The following is a 20,221-nucleotide window of genomic DNA, read 5'->3' as shown; positions in this document are numbered from 1 at the left end:
TGATACACAAACCGATTAAAAGGAGAAACAGTTGTCAATGTAACTACAGAATTCTGAGGAGTATGTCGTGCTGTTCGTAAAGGCACTTGCGTCGGCCGCCACACACCGTCAGGTGGCTTGCGGAGTATGGATGCAGATGTAGATGTAGATGACCATAGCCCATCAACACCAATTTTCGTCGCACTGTCCTAAAGATACGTTGATTTCTGCGGCTATTTCACGCGGTGCTGCTTGTCTGTTAGCACTGACAACGCTATGCGAACGCTGCTGCTCTTAGTCGTTAGGCAATCACCTTCGGCCACTGAGTTGTCTGTGGTGAGAGGTAATGCGTGAAGTATTCTACTACTGCCATCTGTACATGTGCGTATCCACTAGTTTGGATGGCGAAATTGAGACTGTCTAGATCGTATTACAGCACTAACACTCCGTCTTCAGGCCACAAGTGGCCCATCGGGACCAACCGACCGCCGTGTCATCCTCAGTTGGGATGCGGATAGAAGGGGCGTGTGGCCAGCACACCGCTCTCCCGGTCGTTAACGATGGTTTTCTTTGACCGGAGCCGCCACTATGCGGTCGAGTAGCTCCTCAGTTGTCATCACGAGGCTGAGTGCACCCCGAAAAATGGCAACGGCGCATGGCGGCCCGGATGGTCACCCATCCAAGTGCCAGCCACGCCCGACAGCGCATAACTTCGGTGATCTGACGGGAACCGGTGTATCCACTGCGGCAAGGCCGTTGCCGTCTATATCGTATTGGCGAACTGCAAATACATAATGTTTACTAAACTCCAGCTTGTTAACGAAGTGACTGATGTCGTCCGACTGTCGTGCTTCCTCCATTGTCTGTGCCTGATACCACCAGTCACTAAAAGTTTCAAACACAGAGCTATTACATTCTGAATATTAATATAAAAGTCAGGAAAATTAAAATGTTCCACTTTATGAGGTTGGTTTCTATGTACAGGGGGACTCGCACAGCCCACCAAGAAGTTTCGCGGAAGCGGAATTTTCTAATTTGGGTAATTAACAAACAAACGATTTATTTTAATGAAAGTGGGTGTTTTGTGATCAGAAGAATTTTAAAAGTAATCACAATTTGAGCATGGAACTTCCGAGAATGTAAAAACTTTGAAGACGAATAAGTTTTGAAGTATAAAGTATGTTTGTTGAAAGTAGGATGATGAGAGCTTTCAAACGAGCTCTGCTGATTTAGGAATAAAGAACTATTTGCTCACCGAAAATTTCACTTTCATGACGTATGGATTTATAGTAAAACATTAATCTTGCGATAAGCACTAAATGTGCTATTATCATCAGTAATATGAAAACTACCCCGTGAATAACGAATTTTAATTAATTACGGCATGTACAAGAAATTGGCAATTCCGTGTAATATCAGTATAAATACGAGGGGCGTTTGAAAAGTCCGTGCAAAAATAAAAACTACTTACTTGTTTGGGGTAAACCTTTCTTGTTTTTCGACATAGTCTCCTTTTAGACTTATACATTTCGTCCAACGCTGTTCTAATTTGTTGATTCCTTCCGAATAATAGGAATTGTCCAAGTCTGTAAAATAGCTAATTGTTGCAGCAATCACCTCATATAGGGATGTGAAACGAGTTGGAATCCTATTTCCATTAATTTTGCGACCACAGCTGCAGGGGTGTGTGTCGGTGCATCGTCGTGATCGAAACGGACTTTTTGCTGGCCAATCGCCGGCGTTTTTCTTACATCTTGGTTTTCAAACGGTCCGATAACGATGGATAATATGCACCTGTATTAGTTTTACCCTTTTCGAGATAGTCGATGAGGAATATCCCTTGCGAATCCCAAAAGACAGCCGCCATAATCTTTCGGCAGAAAGACTGCTCTTCGCCTTTTTGGTGCAGATTCTCCCTTGGTAACCCATAGTTTAGATTGTTGTTTGGTCTCAGGAGTGTAGTAATGTACCCATGTTTCATCCACAGTGACGAAACGTCGCTTGAAGTCCTGCGGATTCTTCCTGAACAGCTGCAAACCATCCTTGCAACACTTCACACGATTCCGATTTTGGTCAAGCCTGAGCAATCGCGGAACCCATCTTGCGGATATCTTTCTCATGTCCAAATGTTTATGCAAAATATTATGTACCCGTTCAACCGAGATGCCCACAGCACTAGCAACCTCACGCACCTGAACTCTTCTGTCATCTATCACCATATCATGGATTTTATTAATGATTTCTGGAGTCGTAACCTTAACAGGGCGTCCAGAACGTTCAGCATCACTTGTGCCCGTATGGCCACTCCGAAAATCTTTAAACCACTTATAAACTGTTCTAATCGAAGGTGCAGAGTCACCATAATGTTTATCAAGCTTCTCTTTAGCCTCCTGAGGCGTTTTGCCTTTCCTAAAGCAATGTTTAATCACCGCATGAAATTCTTCTTCGACCGTTTTCTGACAATTGAAAGGTGGCTAGACTGAGTCACAGCACCAGAGATTGCGCCAAAGAGTATTCTTCCGCAGCCTCCACTGGGGCAGTAGTAGTTCAGAGGTTGCCGTGTGCAGTGCTTCTTGAGAGGATGTCGATAGCAGTACTAATTGAGGGTATGTGTGCAGTTGTTCTGCTGGACGAGACAGCAGATGCTGTTTGATTGGGGATGTCGCAATGATCACAGTGTATTTTTCGTCAATATACATGAAGGTAACAAAAAAAAATTATTTCAAATTTCCTAAATAACAATGCCTCTTGGTCACAGATTCAGTGAACACAGCATCTGGCTTGTGTTCATGTATTAGACTGTAATTCTGGTTTTTATGTGCAATTATAGTATTTCAGGTTTTTTTATTACTTCATTGTAAATGGTGTTTAAAATATCTTGTCGTATTGAGGAAGAACCGTGCCAGAAGTGTACGTTGAATCACACTTCCACACACAGAACAGTTACGCTTGTACCTAGTTGTTTCGTAGCTTTTATAGCTACTGGGGACTTAATTGATCAATTGTGTTAACAGAAATTTCCTTTCATTCCTTATTGTTATTCTATGCAGTCAGATTACGTACTAATACTACACAGGGCCAACCGGTTAATTTTTTTAAAATTAAGCCCTCATGCACAATAATTCGACTTCCTTGATTCACACGAATGCCAATCACAAATAAATAGACCAATATGGCTGAAACTTGGTGTGCGTCCTTTCCAAAGATGCTACTAACTAAACATGACCTCTATATGCGTTGGTGGTGCCATCTCTCGGACTTTGCATGGACTTTACAAACGCCCCTCGCACTGTTAACAAAACGAGATAAATGAAGAACAAAATTATACTGATGTCAAATGTGGTATAAGAGCTCCAAAGATACTCCCAGTTTCTTACAAGCTGTTAGATGGATAGGTAGCCTTGTGTTGAATCATTGCTTCGCTTCAAATTTGTAGAAATTCCTTTTATTTCGTCGACTTGGTACTATATATATATAAGGTATATATAACAGATAAATAAATGCAACGTAAAACGCCGTCAGTCTCTCTTCGTGGATTTGCTGCTGCTCCTCTTAGCTTTGGACCCACCAGCAGTCCGCTTCAGTAGCCGCAACACGGCCCTGATTGCGATCCCCACCACTAGGAGCAGCACCACAGCGGCGGCTACCAGCACGGCGACGACATCTAGCAGGAAGTACTGGTACCAGGCGAGGTCCAGCGCCGCTGACCTGAGGTGTGGTGCCCCCTGGTGCCTGATCACGTACTCTGTCCAGTAGACAGCCTCGTCCAGCGGCTTCATCGGGCGGTCGTTGAAGATACTCGACAGCCGCTGGGCGTTCTCACGGTACCTGCACACCCAGCGTCGACAGGTACACGAAATATAGACTTTACATCGAACTGTGACCACTGTTAGTGCTATCCAGGTGACTTACAGTCGATAATCACACTTACTCATTATCCTTAAAATTAACAGCAATAGCAGCCCTTGGTCGCAAAAAAGGAGTCTTTTGACCTAGGCACTGCTATGAGTGTACTCATAAGTAAAAAAACTCTCAAATTGGCCTGTAATGTAATTACAAAATTACAGTAAAGAAATTTTTTTACGTGTAACTACTATCTAGTAGTACAAAAGAGAGTCAGTACTTACAATGCAGAAGATTAGATGGGTAGATCATATAACTAATGAGGAGGTATTGAACAGATTTGGGGAGAAGAGGGGTTTGTGGCACAACTTGACAAGAAGGAGGGACTGCTTGGTAGGACATGTTCTGAGGCATCAAGGGATCACAAATTTAGCGTTGGAGGGCAGCGTGGAGGGTAAAAATCGTAGAGGGAGACCAAGAGATAAATACACTAAGCAGATTCAGAAGAATGTAGGTTGCAGTAAGTACTGGGAGATGAAGAAGCTTCCACAGGATAAAGTAGCATGGAGAGCTGCATCAAACCAGTCCCAGGACTGAAGACAACAACAACAACAACAACAACTTACATGTCACCCATAAAACGAACATTCTTTTGTACATGAAGTAAAAGGCAATAGCTTTATCTGACAGCAGGAGACACGGTAACAAATTGTCTACATAAGAGCTTATAAATACAGTTTAAAAGCTGAAAACGCCATTTCAGAAATACAAAGGGAGCTGACTACCTCAGCGAGCAGAAAATAATGGTATAACACGAAATGAAGTTAATATAAACTTTTAAAAAACAAAAGAGTCCACTTAGATAGAAAAATATTTCGGTATCTGCACGAGGGAAATCAGATATCAAGTAACGGCTTTACTCCGTTGAAGAAGCTTTTATTACGTAATCGTAGCTGCTCGTTAAGAATGAGACCATCACAACGAGAAAGGTGTTTAAAAAGCTCTAATTCTTCGAGAACGTTTAATCTGCGGTCTTTCTTCTCAGTGTGAAAAGCGTTGATATCGTGAACAGCTTCGGACGCGTGACCTATAATCAGAAGGTGGTCGGCAAAAGACGAATTCTAGGCGCCAGTGTCATTTTTTCTTAAAAGATGTTCCTTGTGTGTGACTGTAAAAGCACTCCTGTTTATCCTATGTAGTAAGAAGTGCAAGTGTCGCAAAAAATCTTGTAGACACCAGAGTTTTTCAAAGGAAAACAGGTCGATTTTAAATGGTGAAAACACTTTTTTCTAACTACTATTGGTTGAAAAGGCGACATTACAGCTGTATTTACTACGAACAACGTGTTGAATCTGTTAGGAGATGGGCCCCAAGAAAGGAATATAAAAGAATTTCTTCTTTTGGTTGGACTCAATGACTGAGGTGCCGACTGCAATAACTGTTTTAACAGTTTCGTTTTTAAGGATGTCGTCAACTATGGCAGGTTTGTATTCGTTATTAACTCACAAATTAATTTCTTCCTCGAATTTTTCTTACGAGACTGGAATAGAAGTAGCTCTGTGAGTAGCAGAGAGAAAGGAGAAAAATATCATTATTCTTAATTGTTGCAGCTAACTAATCGCCAGAGCTTGTCAGTGTTCCATCAGCTGTAGAAGAACTGCACTGCTTAACAAGGGAACCTCCCAATGGCACCCCCTCTCTGGTTTAGTGGTAAGATAGTCCATTGGATAGCCCGTCAAAAACTGAACACAGATCGAGCATGAAAACAGAAATAAGGAGTTCTAAACTGTGAAAAAAGAAGCAAAATCGAAACACGGAACGGCCCAAGCTCAAGATGTGCAGCAGTGAGGGCAGTGGTGTAGCGGCCGCGGCGTGGTTACTTGGATACGGCCCTTGACTGCGGAGGGGGAGATCGGTATTCAGATCTCCCTTGATACCCAAATCTTTCTTTTTCACGAAATTATGGACTGTCCGTCCGGTCATCAATGAGTCTGTTCACTGTATTCAAACTTGTATCTGTCTCGTGGTTTACCGTCCGTTTGCAACAGCAAAGTGTAAAGAAGGAATCTCCACACATACAGGCGATACGAAAAATAGTGTGAACACCTGCACTTACTTGGGAATGGTTTATTTATAAGGGATTGGACCCCCAACTGTCCTTAATACAGCTGCGATTCTTCTTGGAATACTGGCGTAAAATGATTGTTTAGTCCACTCTTCGACAGAACCTCTTCTGATCCTGTAGTGACGAGGGAGGCGGCAATCTGCTCCGGAGTCTGCGCTCCGATACCGCCCACAAGGGTTCGATAATGTTCAACTCCGGGGACTTTGTTGGCAATGGAGGAAGCTGCTGTTCAGTCGCATGCTCCTCATAGCACGATTGTTCTGTCCTGGCTGTGTAAATGGATGCATTGTCGTCCTGAAATATGCCATCGTTGTTGGGACACAACATTTGAATCATGGGGTGCACCTGATCACCTAAAATGTTCACATACTCGTTGACTGTAACACAGACTTTGAGAGTAACGATGGGACCAGAAGAATACCGTGATGTGGCTGCCCACACCATCACACTTCCAGCTTCATGCTTAACAGTTGGAATCAAGCAATCAGGATTGTAGGCTTCTTTTGGCGTTCTCCAGACGCAAACCTGGCCCGATGTTGGAAACACCATAAACGTTGACTCGTCGAAGCATACGACGTGTTTCTACCGATCAGCCGTCCAGGAATTATGCTCTTGACACCATGTTCTACGCTTTTCTGTGTTGGTTGTCACCACCAATGGTTTTAGTGTAGCAGCTTGTCCGTGAATATTCGCTTATGGAGTTCTCAGTGGACAGTGTCCATAGGTACGGGCTCCTCGAAGATGGCTGTTGAGTTCTGCAGTCACTTTAGCCGCCATAGTTTTGTGTTGATTTGACACAGTTCGTGTTAACGTACGACGGTCTCTGTCATTTAGTTTTGATTTGCGCCCACTATTACGTCTTTCCATGTTTCGTGTAGGCTGTCATGACTGTTGAAGCTGTTGCTCTTGAAACATTCAGTACGTTGACTCTCTTGGTTAGTGATGCTCCAGCTAATCGGGCCCCCTCAGTCTGCCCTCTTTGGAACTCTGTTAGGTCTTTGATTGTAGGCCGACCTCGGCCTCTGAATGCAGATACGAAGTGTGTACTACTAGTAACCAACTGACGCCTAGCCCGCACTGAACACGCACAGTACAGTGCAGACACGTGCACTGCCTGCGCTGTTGACTGTCTACACAACCATCCCATTACTACCGCTGGTTACACTGACCCTCCAGGATAGCCGACAACACTAATGCACTGCTCTCTGGACTCAGGTAGGCGCCCCGGCCATGCGGATCGAATCCGTCAGGCGGGTTAACGACGAGAGCCAGTGTGCCGGCCAGCCTGGCTGTGGTTTTAAGGTGGTTTTCCACATCCGACTAGATGAATACTTGGCTGGTCCCCATGTCCCGCCTCAGTTACATGACTCGCAGATATTTGAAAATGTTCACACTATATCATGGCTTACACTAGGCAGCAGTGAGATCGTCTTTGTATACATTAATCAACCGCAAGACAGTCAAACCCCAACGACTGTGCGACATTCGCATGGTGGATTCCCTGCTCTGCCTTATATGTGGCATGCAGGACATCGACGAACATTCTCTGCAGTGCGGTGAGGCAAAGGATGTTTGGCACTTGACACAACACATCGTGGCACTCCTCCGACGCACCGACGAATCCATGATCATGACAGACGCTTCTGCTGGATTGGAGGACACGCATCGCACTAAATGCTCTCGCGGACCATGACATCGGGCATGGACTATTGGCATTATCTACTAGAAAAACACGAAATCATCCGACGCCACTCTAAATATAAAACGGACTTTGCGAACTTTCTAGGCAGCATGTTTCATGACCCCCCAAAGTGGCGGGGAGTGCCAGGTTTACATAGTTTTGAGGGATAGGATATTACTCCCAGTGAAGTGACGAGGCCCTATATTTGTTTCCTTTGTTTTTCATATATGATTTTTCTTCTGGGAAATTAAAATTAAATAAGTAAATAAAAAATTTCAAATAATGAAAATTACATACATGCACAATGTTTCCTTCCCACTGCCTCTCCCTTATTCTGTCAAGAGACAGGGACACCGTGGCAAGGCCTCCAAGCATGACCCACTCTGCCCCCTGATCTACCATACCTTTCAAAAAAATAAAAAATAAAAAGTGGTTATGATACTAAAAGAAAATAAAAAAGAACGCTAATGCGCTGCTTCCTGGACTCTGGTAGGCGCTCCAGCCACAGATCGAATCCGCCAGATGGATTAACGAGAGCCAGTGTGCCGGCCAGCCTGGCTGTGGTTTTTAGGTGGTTTTCCACATCTGACTAGGTGAATACTTGTCTGGTCCCCATGTCGCACCTCAGTTACATGACTTGCAGACATTTGAAAATATTCGCACTATTTCATGGAAAACACTAGATGCATGCAGCTGAGGTACACTAATGCTGTCCTGGGGGGTACGAGGTGGCGACAGTAAGGGCATCCGGCCATCTTCTCACACTAACATTGCCAAATCAATGGTAATAGGGCCGACTCCGGGTTGAAGTGGAACAAAGGCCCAAGAAAATGATGATGACTATCACTGTTCACATTATTTTGCCTATCCCCTGCACGTACCTCCAATTTGTTCTACCCAAGTAACGCATGTCCTGACTCTTGCCTTCCGTTTTGGAAATGTTGATTCTTGAATTTCCTTGTCGTAACACAATTCACAGCCCTTTTCATTTCTGTGAGAGGTCTAAGCCGGATCTCATCTGCTCTCACTATTCACACATTTACTTGCGATGGTAACATATTCTTACCACGTGACTCATATTCTGTGACCAATGTATAGTATGACTACAGGAGAAAAGACACGTCAGTGACCGGGTGGACTGTTGATAGTGTTGTGAAAAAGAGGAAAAACAACGTGTATGGAGCAAGAGGCAGATCTGAACACGGACTTCCCTCTTCGGAGTCCAACACCATTACCACACGACCAAGACACTACAGTTCTCAACAGCTGCTTTTTGTTGTATACATTAAGCCTGGATAGTTCATTGTTTCTATTTTGCCTCTTTTTTTCGCAGTTCAGTACACCTTCTTCCAGTTTTCCTGCGTGTCTGTGTTTAGCTTTTGACGGACTGTCCACTGAGCTATTTTACCACTAAATCTCAGGGGTGTGTGATGGGGAGTTTCCCTAACTAGGAACCGCAGAAACAGCGCCGCAAGCGTATGACGTAACCTGGTAGCGCCATGTAGCGCACAGCCGAGCATCTGTTCTCTGCACTCGTACGGAAATACTCTTCTAGCGTCGTATATACTGTCGGTATAGCATCTGTTCGCAGAATTCTTTGCAGAGGTGTTTTGCACTAATGTTTTTATTACTCTTTACTACTTTCGTCATTCAAACTGTTTTTGCTCCACAAAAAAGTCGTTTGCTTCGTGGTGCCCGTTTCTCTCAAGACAAGTGCTAGTGTCACAGCAGCTGGGGTGCATCGAACACCTTATCGTGCTTCAGTATTTTGGTATCAGAGTACGACAGCAAACAGGCGTCATATTGTACCTGCAAAAGGACGTTCTTTTGCCATTAACGACTGGAGATTTCCTTGGGAAAAGGGAAGTTAAATATTTGACAGACTATGTACTTGTCGACCATATACAGTACATTTTTAAAATATTATTAACGTGATTTTCAACTAGTATGATCTCATCTTCCACCTCCACTTATGTACATATATTTTAATCTTTACGAAATTATTACTACATTCATTACAGATGTAATCACTTTTGCATATTTTATTCAGCATATATTCCTACAAGTTTACCCCGTGCAGTACATTCCAGGAGCAAGTCAATTATTAGTTACAGTTACCATATCATATTTCCCACTGAACTTCCTCTTCCCCTGGTAATGGGTTTCCAAGCTCTTTCTCTCCCCATATTCTTTTTTATATCTCCTCATTTCTTAGTTTATGTGGTCGAGCTTGATGCACTGCGGAACTGAAACCACCTAAAACAAAACTTATTCCGTTCGATCTGCTGGGCAATTCACAAGACGTTCAGACACCACATCCACCAGTAAGTGGCCACGTGGTGAGGGGAATATCCTGGACTGAGACATTGAACTACAAAACGTTGATGGAGCCATCGACTCCTTTGACATATAGGGATAAGAAATTATGAAACTTAGAACGAAAATATAGCATCAGACTTTCTGTTGATTCTCGGAAGTCACATCTTATCTCTTTCCCCTCCTCCATAGACGTTCGATGATTTTATGTTACTTAATAACTGCGGCGTGAAGCTGGATGTTCGTCGCTTATCAGCCTCGTATGAAAAGAGTCCGCCATGGGAAGCAGACACTGGTAGACCATGATAGATTTTCATGAAGAATGGGGCTCTTCATACTGTAGTGGTGGATTTCTGTTTAGTTCACATCTCAGACGGGGCCTAACCGTTTAGCGATTGATTTAGTTACCCTTCACAACGAGCACCACTTGCGAACTGACGAATTTTGATAAACGATACATACATTACTTATTGCATAGCTGTGCTAAACTGTAGCATTATCAAATTAATACAAGCTATGATAAGACAAATGCGAAAGTCTGTTCGTCCTTACGTGTTCACGACAACTCCGTAGAACCGATTTCGTATGGAGATACACTCCTAGAAATGGAAAAAAGAACACATTGACACCGGTGTGTCAGACCCACCATACTTGCTCCGGACACTGCGAGAGGGCTGTACAAGCAATGATCACACGCACGGCACAGCGGACACACCAGGAACCGCGGTGTTGGCCGTCGAATGGCGCTAGCTGCGCAGCATTTGTGCACCGCCGCTGTCAGTGTCAGCCAGTTTGCCGTGGCATACGGAGCTCCATCGCAGTCTTTAACACTGGTAGCATGCCGCGACAGCGTGGACGTGAACCGTATGTGCAGTTGACGGACTTTGAGCGAGGGCGTATAGTGGGCATGCGGGAGGCCGGGTGGACGTACCGCCGAATTGCTCAACACGTGGGGCGTGAGGTCTCCACAGTACATCGATGTTGTCGCCAGTGGTCGGCGGAAGGTGCACGTGCCCGTCGACCTGGGACTGGACCGCAGCGACGCACGTATGCACGCCAAGGCCGTAGGATCCTATGCAGTGCCGTAGGGGACCGCACCGCCACTTCCCAGCAAATTAGGGACACTGTTGCTCCTGGGGTATCGGCGAGAACCATTCGCAACCGTCTCCATGAAGCTGGGCTACGGTCCCGCACACCGTTAGGCCGTCTTCCGCTCACGCCCCAACATCGTGCAGCCCGCCTCCAGTGGTGTCGCGACAGGCGTGAATGGAGGGACGAATGGAGACGTGTCGTCTTCAGCGATGAGAGTCGCTTCTGCCTTGGTGCCAATGATGGTCGTATGCGTGTTTGGCGCCGTGCAGGTGAACGCCACAATCAGGACTGCATACGACCGAGGCACACAGGGCCAACACCCGGCATCATGGTGTGGGGAGCGATCTCCTACACTGGCCGTACACCTCTGGTGATCGTCGAGGGGACACTGAATAGTGCACGCTACATCCAAACCGTCATCGAACCCATCGTTCTACCATTCCTAGACCGGCAAGGGAACTTGCTGTTCTAACAGGACAATGCACGTCCGCATGTATCCCGTGCCACCCAACGTGCTCTAGAAGGTGTAAGTCAACTACCCTGACAAGCAAGATCTCCGGATCTGTCCCCCATTGAGCATGCTTGGGACTGGATGAAGCGTCGTCTCACGCTGTCTGCACGTCCAGCACGAACGCTGGTCCAACTGAGGCGCCAGGTGGAAATGACATGGCAAGCCGTTCCACAGGACTACATCCAGCATCTCTACGATCGTCTTCGTGGGAGAATAGCGGCCTGCATTGCTGCGAAAGGTGGATATACACTGTACTATTGCCGACATTGTGCATGCTCTGTTGCCTGTGTCTATGTGCCTGTGGTTCTGTCAGTGTGATCACGTGATGTATCTGACCCAAGGAATGTGTCAATAAAGTTTCCCCTTCCTGGGACAATGAATTCACGGTGTTCTTATTTCAATTTCCAGGAGTGTAATTTAGTCGCTGAGAAAGAACATAGGCCACTTTAGAAAGCATGTAGTACAGCATAGTCATTTATCTGACGAATATAACGCAAACCAGGGAAAAATATCTGCTCCTTGAAAAAACTGTTTACTGTTTGACATCTGAATTTAATCGTACATGTGAAGGTGATGTAATTAGTTGAAACATTCTACAAAATGCAATTCAACGTAATGAATACAATGCTCACATTTTTAATTCATATTTTCATACCAAGATTATAAATGTAAAAGTAACTCTGTCACTTTTACTGGAGTAAACCGCTGAACCGATATCATGGATTATGGTTGCAGATAACTTGAACCCTAGGGAAGAAAGCAAGCTACTTTAGAAAGGAAAAAAAAAAAAAAAAAAAAACCTAAAAGAAATCGAGCCCAAAGAGCTTAAGTAGGAAATGGAACCTCGTTTTTTATATCAGTGAACATGAAGTCTCACACTGAGGTTTCTGTACAAACTTGATTACGTATGTAGACGCTTCATTCATACTGGGATTCGAGAATCTCGACCATTTTTGCCTCTTATTGACAATGAACAGGCAAGATATCGGTCCGCAGGGGTTCCAAGATTTTCGACAATGTTTCAGTTTCAGCTTTGGCGTCTGCTAACAAAATATCAAAATATGTTATATAAATAGGCATGTGTTTTGAATACATTGTCTTAGGAACTTAAATGTTTTACAGCACCAAGGGACTGTATCACTTAAGTGACAAAGTTGAATATGTCTACCCACGCCTGAGAAAAAAAAATTCTTTCCATCTAGATAGACAGATGGACAGGAAGAACAAAGTGATCGCATAAGGGTACTGTTTTTACTGATTGAGGTACAGAACCCTAAAATTATGAAATTTCTGGCATAATGTGCTTGATGCATAATGTATAACTACTTCACTATAATGATGCATTTATTTACACTCCTGGCGACAGCCCTGTGCAAGTATCGCTGGGCAGTGATGCTTCACATCTGGCACACTGTGCGTTGGGGCAGCTAGAGGAGAGGGGTGGGGTGGGGGGAGGGCTGCACATCTCGAGATGTGCAGACCTGGATAGGCAGACTGGATGGTGGCAGCTGGAAGGAGCATAAGTGCTCCCTACTGAGATGGTAACAGCATTCCTTCAGCAGTGAGCATTCAGCTCAAGCAGTCTTCATGCCATTAATCCATTGTTCAGCCGAGAAACTGTGGCCTCATCGAGCAGCCATAGCTGCTTGCGTACGAGCGCCGTCTGCATAAGTGCATATCACTATCATCCTTATAATTCCAGTAATAAAGTGATAATATGGTTACCGTGTTGACGAAAATCCTGAAGACTGTCACTAGTGATAAAAGAAAGCAGTAGGCTTTTACCCGAGATATTGACCCTTAGACAATGTGTCTAATAGTGTATTTTAAATACGACAGTATGCCATCTTAGGCACTGTATACATTAAAACACTTGATAATGGCACTTTGAAGTCGAAATCATGACCGTGTAAATGTAACACTGCAAATAAAAAACAGTCTAATGGCGGTACTGACTTTAAACAGACTGTCACTAGGGTTTTCACTTATTGTTACGGAGTCGGGGGTGATGGACTACTACATGTGCGCTGGATTCCGCTGACATTTCTGGTGGCGCTGTGGAGGTGTAGATATGGCGGGCTCTGCATTACTATTGCCTGTGTTCGGAGTTGGAGCTCTGTCTGTGACTTCCACTGTAAGCGTTTCAGATTCCAAAAGCCAGTCACCCACTGACCCTTGTATACGGAGACAGGATACGTCTCGGTCGTCTCGTATAACGGTACCTATGGTTGGCCTGCATGTCTCTGCACAGACAGGCAGTCTGACTGACTCATTCCCTGATGGGAATTGTCCAGGCATCTCGTTGGTCCATATACTGGGGTAGTGGTAAGGTTTAAAGAAAAGTAACATAATTTATTTTTATACAGGCTGAGTCAGAAGAAGAACTAACTGCTTTGAGGAATGTTACCATTAGCGATCCCGAACAAAGAAAGTCATACGAAGGTACTGCACATTTTTGGAAGGTGACTACTAACAGCTGTCAGCACCTGAGGCAGGGATTCGTGTGGCATTGTTCTGGATGTCTTGTCCGAAAATTGCCTTGATCAGATAGAGAAACCAACTCACGAGGATCATGTCTTAGACCTTCTGGCAACGAACAGACCCGAACGTATCGAATCAGTTAACGTAAAGGAAGGTACATGTGATCATAAGGCTGTGACAACATCTGTGTCGACGGGTCCTGCAAGGAATGTTAAGAAAGGTAGGAAGATATATTTGCTCAGCAAGGGTGACAGGAGACAAATTTCAGAATATCTCAGCAGTGATGAGGACGAAGATGTGGAGAACAAATGGAAAAAAATTCAAAGGCGTCTTTCAATATGCCGTAGACAAATATGTTCCGAATAAAGTTTTAAGGGGTGGGAAAGATCCATCATGGATCAATAGCCGTGTTAGAAAAGCGCTACGTAACAACTCAGATCCAAGAGAAGTAAAGACCTGGCTGACAAACGAAAGCTGAACAAAGCGAAAAAGAGTGAAAGCAGAGCAATGAGAGAAGCGTTCAATGATAGGAGAGTTGCTGTTTACAATATATGCACGGTGGTCCATTGATAGTGACAGGGCCAAATATCTCACGAAATAAGCATCAAACTAAAAACCTACAAAGAACGAAACTCGTCTAGCTTGAAGGGGGAAACCAGATATCATCGTTTGACGCTTATTTCGTGGCATATTTGGCTCGGTCGCGATCAATAGACCTCCCTGTATAAATGACCTAGTACAAAGAGTCGGATGCTCATTGAGGCAATTCGCAGATAATGCAGTTGTGTATACCAAAGTGACACGGTCAGAAGATAGTAAGAACTAGCAGAACCATCTGTAGAGAATTGATGAATGGTGCAGGCTGTGGCAGTTGAACCTGAAGGTAAATAAATGTAACACATTTCACATACATAGGAAAGGAAACCCATTACCGTGCAGCTACACTACCGATGACAAACTATGCAGAGCGACCTTAACTGGAATGACCATGTAAAACAGATAGTGGGAAAAGCAGACACAAGTCTCAGATTCATCGGAAGAATCTTAAGAAAGTGTAACTCATCCACGAAAGAAGTGGCTTATAAGCCGATTGTTCGCCCGATTCTTGAGTATTGTTCATCTATCTGGGATCCATATCATGTAGGACTGATAGAGGAGGTAGAGAAGATCCAACGAAGAGCGGCGCGTTTCGTCACGGGATCGTTTAGCTGGCGAGAGAGCGTTACAGAAATGGTAAACAAACTCCACCAGCAGACGTTACAAAAGAGGCGTTGTGCATCACGGAGAGATTTACTGTTGAAATTTCGGGACAGCACTTTTCAGGAGGAGTCGGACAACATATTACTCCCCCCCCCCCCCCCCCCACATAAATCTAGATTATTGACCACGAGGAGAATATTCAAGAAATTAGAGCCAATACAGAGGCTTGCCGACAATCGTTCTTCCCACGCACTTTTCGCGAGTGGATCAGGGTTCGAGGGATCAGATAGTTGTACCGAAAGTACCCTCCGGCATACACCATTAGGTGGCTTGCGAAGTATGATGTATATGTAGATGTGATGTGTAAAATCCATGTTTGACCATTAGCTGCTTTTTTAAAATTTAAAATCCAAATATCGACCAGTTTCAATGACAAACCATCTTCATTGATCAGGGTTCAAACATTTTAGGGTACAACATCACTTAAATAATGGCCACGTCTCATATGTAGAGTAAGCCATGGATTCAGGTATAACACACAGGACTTAAAAAGCAAATGGAAAAACATGCGTACAGAACAAATGGAGGCGATGGTGAATTAAACTTTGTGAACAATTTTTATATTGTTTAACTATGTACATTTTTTTCCTCATAAAACGCATCCAAAGAACCTACCGTCAACTGCAGAGCGATTTTCAATTCTTATAGACAGCTGCTGTGGTGCTAATCTGAGCTCATCAGTACGGTTGTTTACTTGAGCACACAGACGCGGTCTACGAACGAGAAGTTTCTAGCCACTTTGCTGTTGTAAACTTCGCTCTTATGTCAACTCCACAAACAGTAATGTAACAGAATAAGATCGGGTGACCCCAGCAGCCAAGAGATGGTTCCACGGCGACTGTTCCAACGCCCAGGGCACGTTCCACTGGCGTGCTGCACTGTGCCACTGGTTACAAGAAATATGCTGTACATGAAAGTGTTGGCAAAGTAATATCCTCCAAGTACTGTGGTAATACGTTTTAAACGTAACCAAGAAACAGTACCCCATTAAGACGGTTTTGTAAAGCAGCTGGATCGGTGAGTTGGTCACCAACGATACCGCAGTTCATGTTCACAGAGGAACGTCGTTGACAGTTTGTTTCCACAGTAGCGTGCAGAGTGTCACCTGACCACACGTGAGGGAGGCGCGCCTTATTGACGCTGTCGCGGGCAAATGTTGGCTCATCGGTGAAGAGGGTACGTGGAATACAGAGTTCATTGGCAACGATCCGTCGACAGAATTCCTTTCGTTTGGTCTCATCTCCTACATCCAGATGTTGCACATTCTGCGGACGATCCCATTGCAGACCCGGCTCATGTACTGTGCGCATCACTCGTGTTTGTGGAATAACAAGCTGTGCAGCAAGTCTTCTAGAGGTGGTGGTCGGGCTGCGTTGCATTATTTCAAGAATGTTCTCATCTCCTTGCTAGTTGGGGCGGTCAGATACAGCATTTACGCTGGAAAGCGTACCACGCTCACGCTATCTGTCAAATACCTTGTCTGGGTGTTGTGTGATGTGCTTAGCTTAGTTAGGTTTAAGTAGTTCACACGCATCCATGCCTGAGGCAGGATTCGAACCTGCGACCGTAGCGGTAGCACGGCTACGGACTGAAGCGCCTACAACTGCTCCGCCACATGGGCGACCCAGGTATTCTGCTTGCTGCTTTTCGCCTCAGCGACATTGCGAGCAGCAACACGAACCCACGTCACTGCAGAATCGCGAGATTTCACAATGGTGGAGGTTTCTCTAGGCGAGTTGCAATGCACTGAACCTAAACAGAGCATCGAGTGACATTATACTGAGTGCACTATCCGAAAATTACCTCGAGCAATTAAACAAAGAACCGACTTGTGGAGATAACATCTTGGACCTACTGATAACAAACAGACCCGAACTTTTCGACTCTGTAAGTGCAGAACAGGGAATCAGTGATCATAAGGCCGTTGCAGCATCCCTGAATATGGAAGTTAATAGGAATATAAAAAAAGGTTTATCTGTTTAGCAAGAGTAACAGAAGGCAGATTTCAAACTACCTAACAGATCAGTGTTCCGACACTGACAATGTTGAGTGTTTATGGAAAAAGTTTAAGGCAATTGTAAAATGCCTTTTAGACAGGTACGTGACGAGTAAAACTGTGAGGAACGGGAAAAACCCACCGTGGTTCAACAACAAAGTTAGGAAACTACTGCGAAAGAAAAGAGAGCTTCACTCCAAGTTTAAACGCAGCCAAAACCTCTCAGACAAACAGAACCTAAACGATGTCAAAGTTGACATAAGGAGGGCTATGCGTGAAGCGTTCAGTGAATTAGAAAGTAAAATTCTATGTACCGACTTGACAGAAAATCCTAGGAAGTTATGGTCTTACGTCAAATCAGTAAGTGGCTCGAAACAGCATATCCAGACACTCCGGGATGATGACGGCATTCAAACAGAGGATGACACGCGTAAAGCTGAAATACTAAACACCTTTTTCCAAAGCTGTTTCACAGAGGAAGACCGCACTGCAGTTCCTTCTCTAAATCCTCGCAACTACAATCTGGAGCATGATTTACAGGGTAATTTTTGGTACACCCATATTACTTTATTAAGCATTAGATGTCAACAAATCCTTTGAATGGATCGACAAATAAGATATTAATTTATAGACTTTTTAATTATAAATTACAAAATTAAAATATTTTTGTAAAATTATGTAATCGACAACTCTTAGTTGCTGTTCATGTGTAATGCCATACGCTAAATAAATAAACGTCAACAAAAATGTGGACAGATCTTGTCATACATCAGTTCTGTAAATAACTAAGTAATGCAGGAATCTTAGCTCTATATATTCTACCTTGATTATTTTTATAAGTCAGAACTGTGTTCTCGATCTGGATTCAAATGCAGACATTTCCCCTCTCTCTGTCAGCAATGATCATGACATCTTGTCATCTGGCAACTGCAAAATAACTGCATTCAGAAGGACTTGATGACGTCAACCAAAATTTACCTTGTATGTCTGAAGGATATTTGCATCGAACTGCACATACACTGTAAGATACACGATGCATCAGCTCTATTTCATCCGAAAGCAAAAGTAAAACTGGCGAGCAAAACATAGTTTGTCGCTGTGCGGGAGTCATAGCAACTGTGTGAATGCTGGACGTGGACACTCAGCGACATCTAAAGCTTTGCGTCGGAAGCGTGCTTGGACAACCGAAGTGTCTGAGGTGACCGCTGACGATACCTAGGAAGTCCAGGTTCGAGTCAGAGTCCGGTACAAATTTGACGTGTGTTTCTAGTAAATGGTACAGCTCATGTATAATAATATTCGAAAATTGCGAATACATTTCATGTACATAAAGTTATTAGTGTTTTTCTGTTTCCAACTCGCATCTAGTCATTTTTATGTAAATGACTTTGTGCAGCCACTTGTAACAGTTTCACTGACGTTCTTTTAAAATCTGCCCTGCTCTTCATCTGTTCTCAAACTTCTCTGCAAAGTAGCTCAAAATACGACTTAACATCTCTGCTTAATATAGTTCGTTCATCTATTGATAGCTGTTACCAGTCCTTGTAAGTAATGCGCCGATTTGCCTACGCTGACTCACACTGGTGGCAGTTTGTGGTTCAGGTGGACAGGAGGTCCCACCTGGCCCCTCCAATTCCCCTCTGTACTCCACCACCTCACAGCACACAAAATTCTAAACGACCATAGCAAGACACAAACTTTTCTTTCTCGTTAATGAAATTGGGTCTCTGACAGTTTGAGGTATCTCTGGTTATTCTCAGTGTAGATAATACTCGATAAGAATTCAGGGTTACGTGATATCGCCGGCCGGTGTGGCCAAGCGGTTCTAGGCGCTACAGTCTGGAATCGCGCGACCGCTACCGTCGCAGGTTCGAATCTTGCCTCGGGCATGGATGTGTGTGGTGTCCTTAGGTTAGTTAGGTTTGAGTAGTTCTAACTTCTAGGGGACTGATGACCTCAGACGTTAAGTCCCATAGTGCTCAGAGCCACTTGAACCATTTTTTTAATATGATATCCATCGTGGGTGGTAAAGAGGAGACTCCACTAGGGCACTATCACACATTCCTGGAGAGTTACTTCTGGGAGATATATTTCCGCTTCACATATGCTAATCTTCGGATCCTCGAATGTACATCTAGTTTTTGTAAGGGAGGAAGTGTCTGCATAGTGGCACAACCATGAGAAACTCTACAGTCGATTTCTCCCTGAGCAAACAAAACAGTCTCGTTTATATCCTGTGCTGGCCTCTTCCTTGTGAATCTGCCAGCTTACACATTCGATACATACACTGAACACACCTCTTCCTCCCCCCTCTGTGCGTCGATCTCTTCCTCCTCCTGCTGTCCATCTAATCCTCTCACCTACATCTTTCTATCTCCTCCTCACCACTCTCTCTGTCTCTTCATGTTCTGCTCCTCTTCCTCCTCTCTTTGTCTATTTCCCACACCTCGTCCCTTTGAACATATCTTCCCCTCCCTTCCTCTGACAATATCCTCCTCCCCCTCCTCTTTCTATGTCCACCTTACCCTCTTCCTTTACCACCTGCTCACCATTCCTTTACATGTTCCACCTGCCTCAGTTATCTTTCCCTCCTACCCTCTCCCAGTCCATTTCCTTCTCACTTTCACTCTGTCTGTCCCCTCCTCTATCCATCTCAGCCTGTCCCCAGTAATATTCATCAGTATCAGTAGCCCCTGAAATGCAGTTCAATAAAGCAGTTTCATCCTACTCACACAACACACCTGCCATGCAAGGCAGGCTACATATCAGGAGCTCTAAAAGCATTTATTTGCCCCTGATGGATAGGTGACCATGAAGATCAGGTAAATAAAGTAGGCCAATACCAGGACAGCCTACATGTCTGGGTCTGGAGATGCCCCCCCCCCCACATGGCTGCCCTGCAATGTAGGCTGATTTGGCAGGACAATACTCTTCCCA

The 20,221-nt window shown here is 44.4% G+C and overlaps 1 protein-coding gene and 1 pseudogene across 1 annotated transcript in view; both read right to left on the bottom strand.

The window, feature by feature from the left end:
- Positions 1-622: 622 nt before the first annotated feature.
- On the bottom strand, positions 623-740 carry LOC126285631 (5S ribosomal RNA; annotated as a pseudogene).
- Positions 741-3,402: 2,662 nt separating this feature from the next.
- LOC126284861 (UDP-glycosyltransferase UGT5-like) overlaps positions 3,403-20,221 on the bottom strand; it is a 91,944-nt gene continuing 75,125 nt past the window's right edge. The window contains 1 exon segment of the mRNA XM_049984097.1: positions 3,403-3,807. Coding sequence (XP_049840054.1) covers positions 3,498-3,807 — 310 coding nt within the window. The 3' untranslated portion in view covers positions 3,403-3,497.

Source organism: Schistocerca gregaria, chromosome 8, assembly GCF_023897955.1.
Source record: "Schistocerca gregaria isolate iqSchGreg1 chromosome 8, iqSchGreg1.2, whole genome shotgun sequence".
Taxonomy (NCBI): Eukaryota; Metazoa; Arthropoda; class Insecta; order Orthoptera; family Acrididae; genus Schistocerca; species Schistocerca gregaria.
The sequence above is the reverse complement of the archived record's forward strand: the minus strand, read 5'-3'. Positions and strand labels throughout refer to the sequence as shown.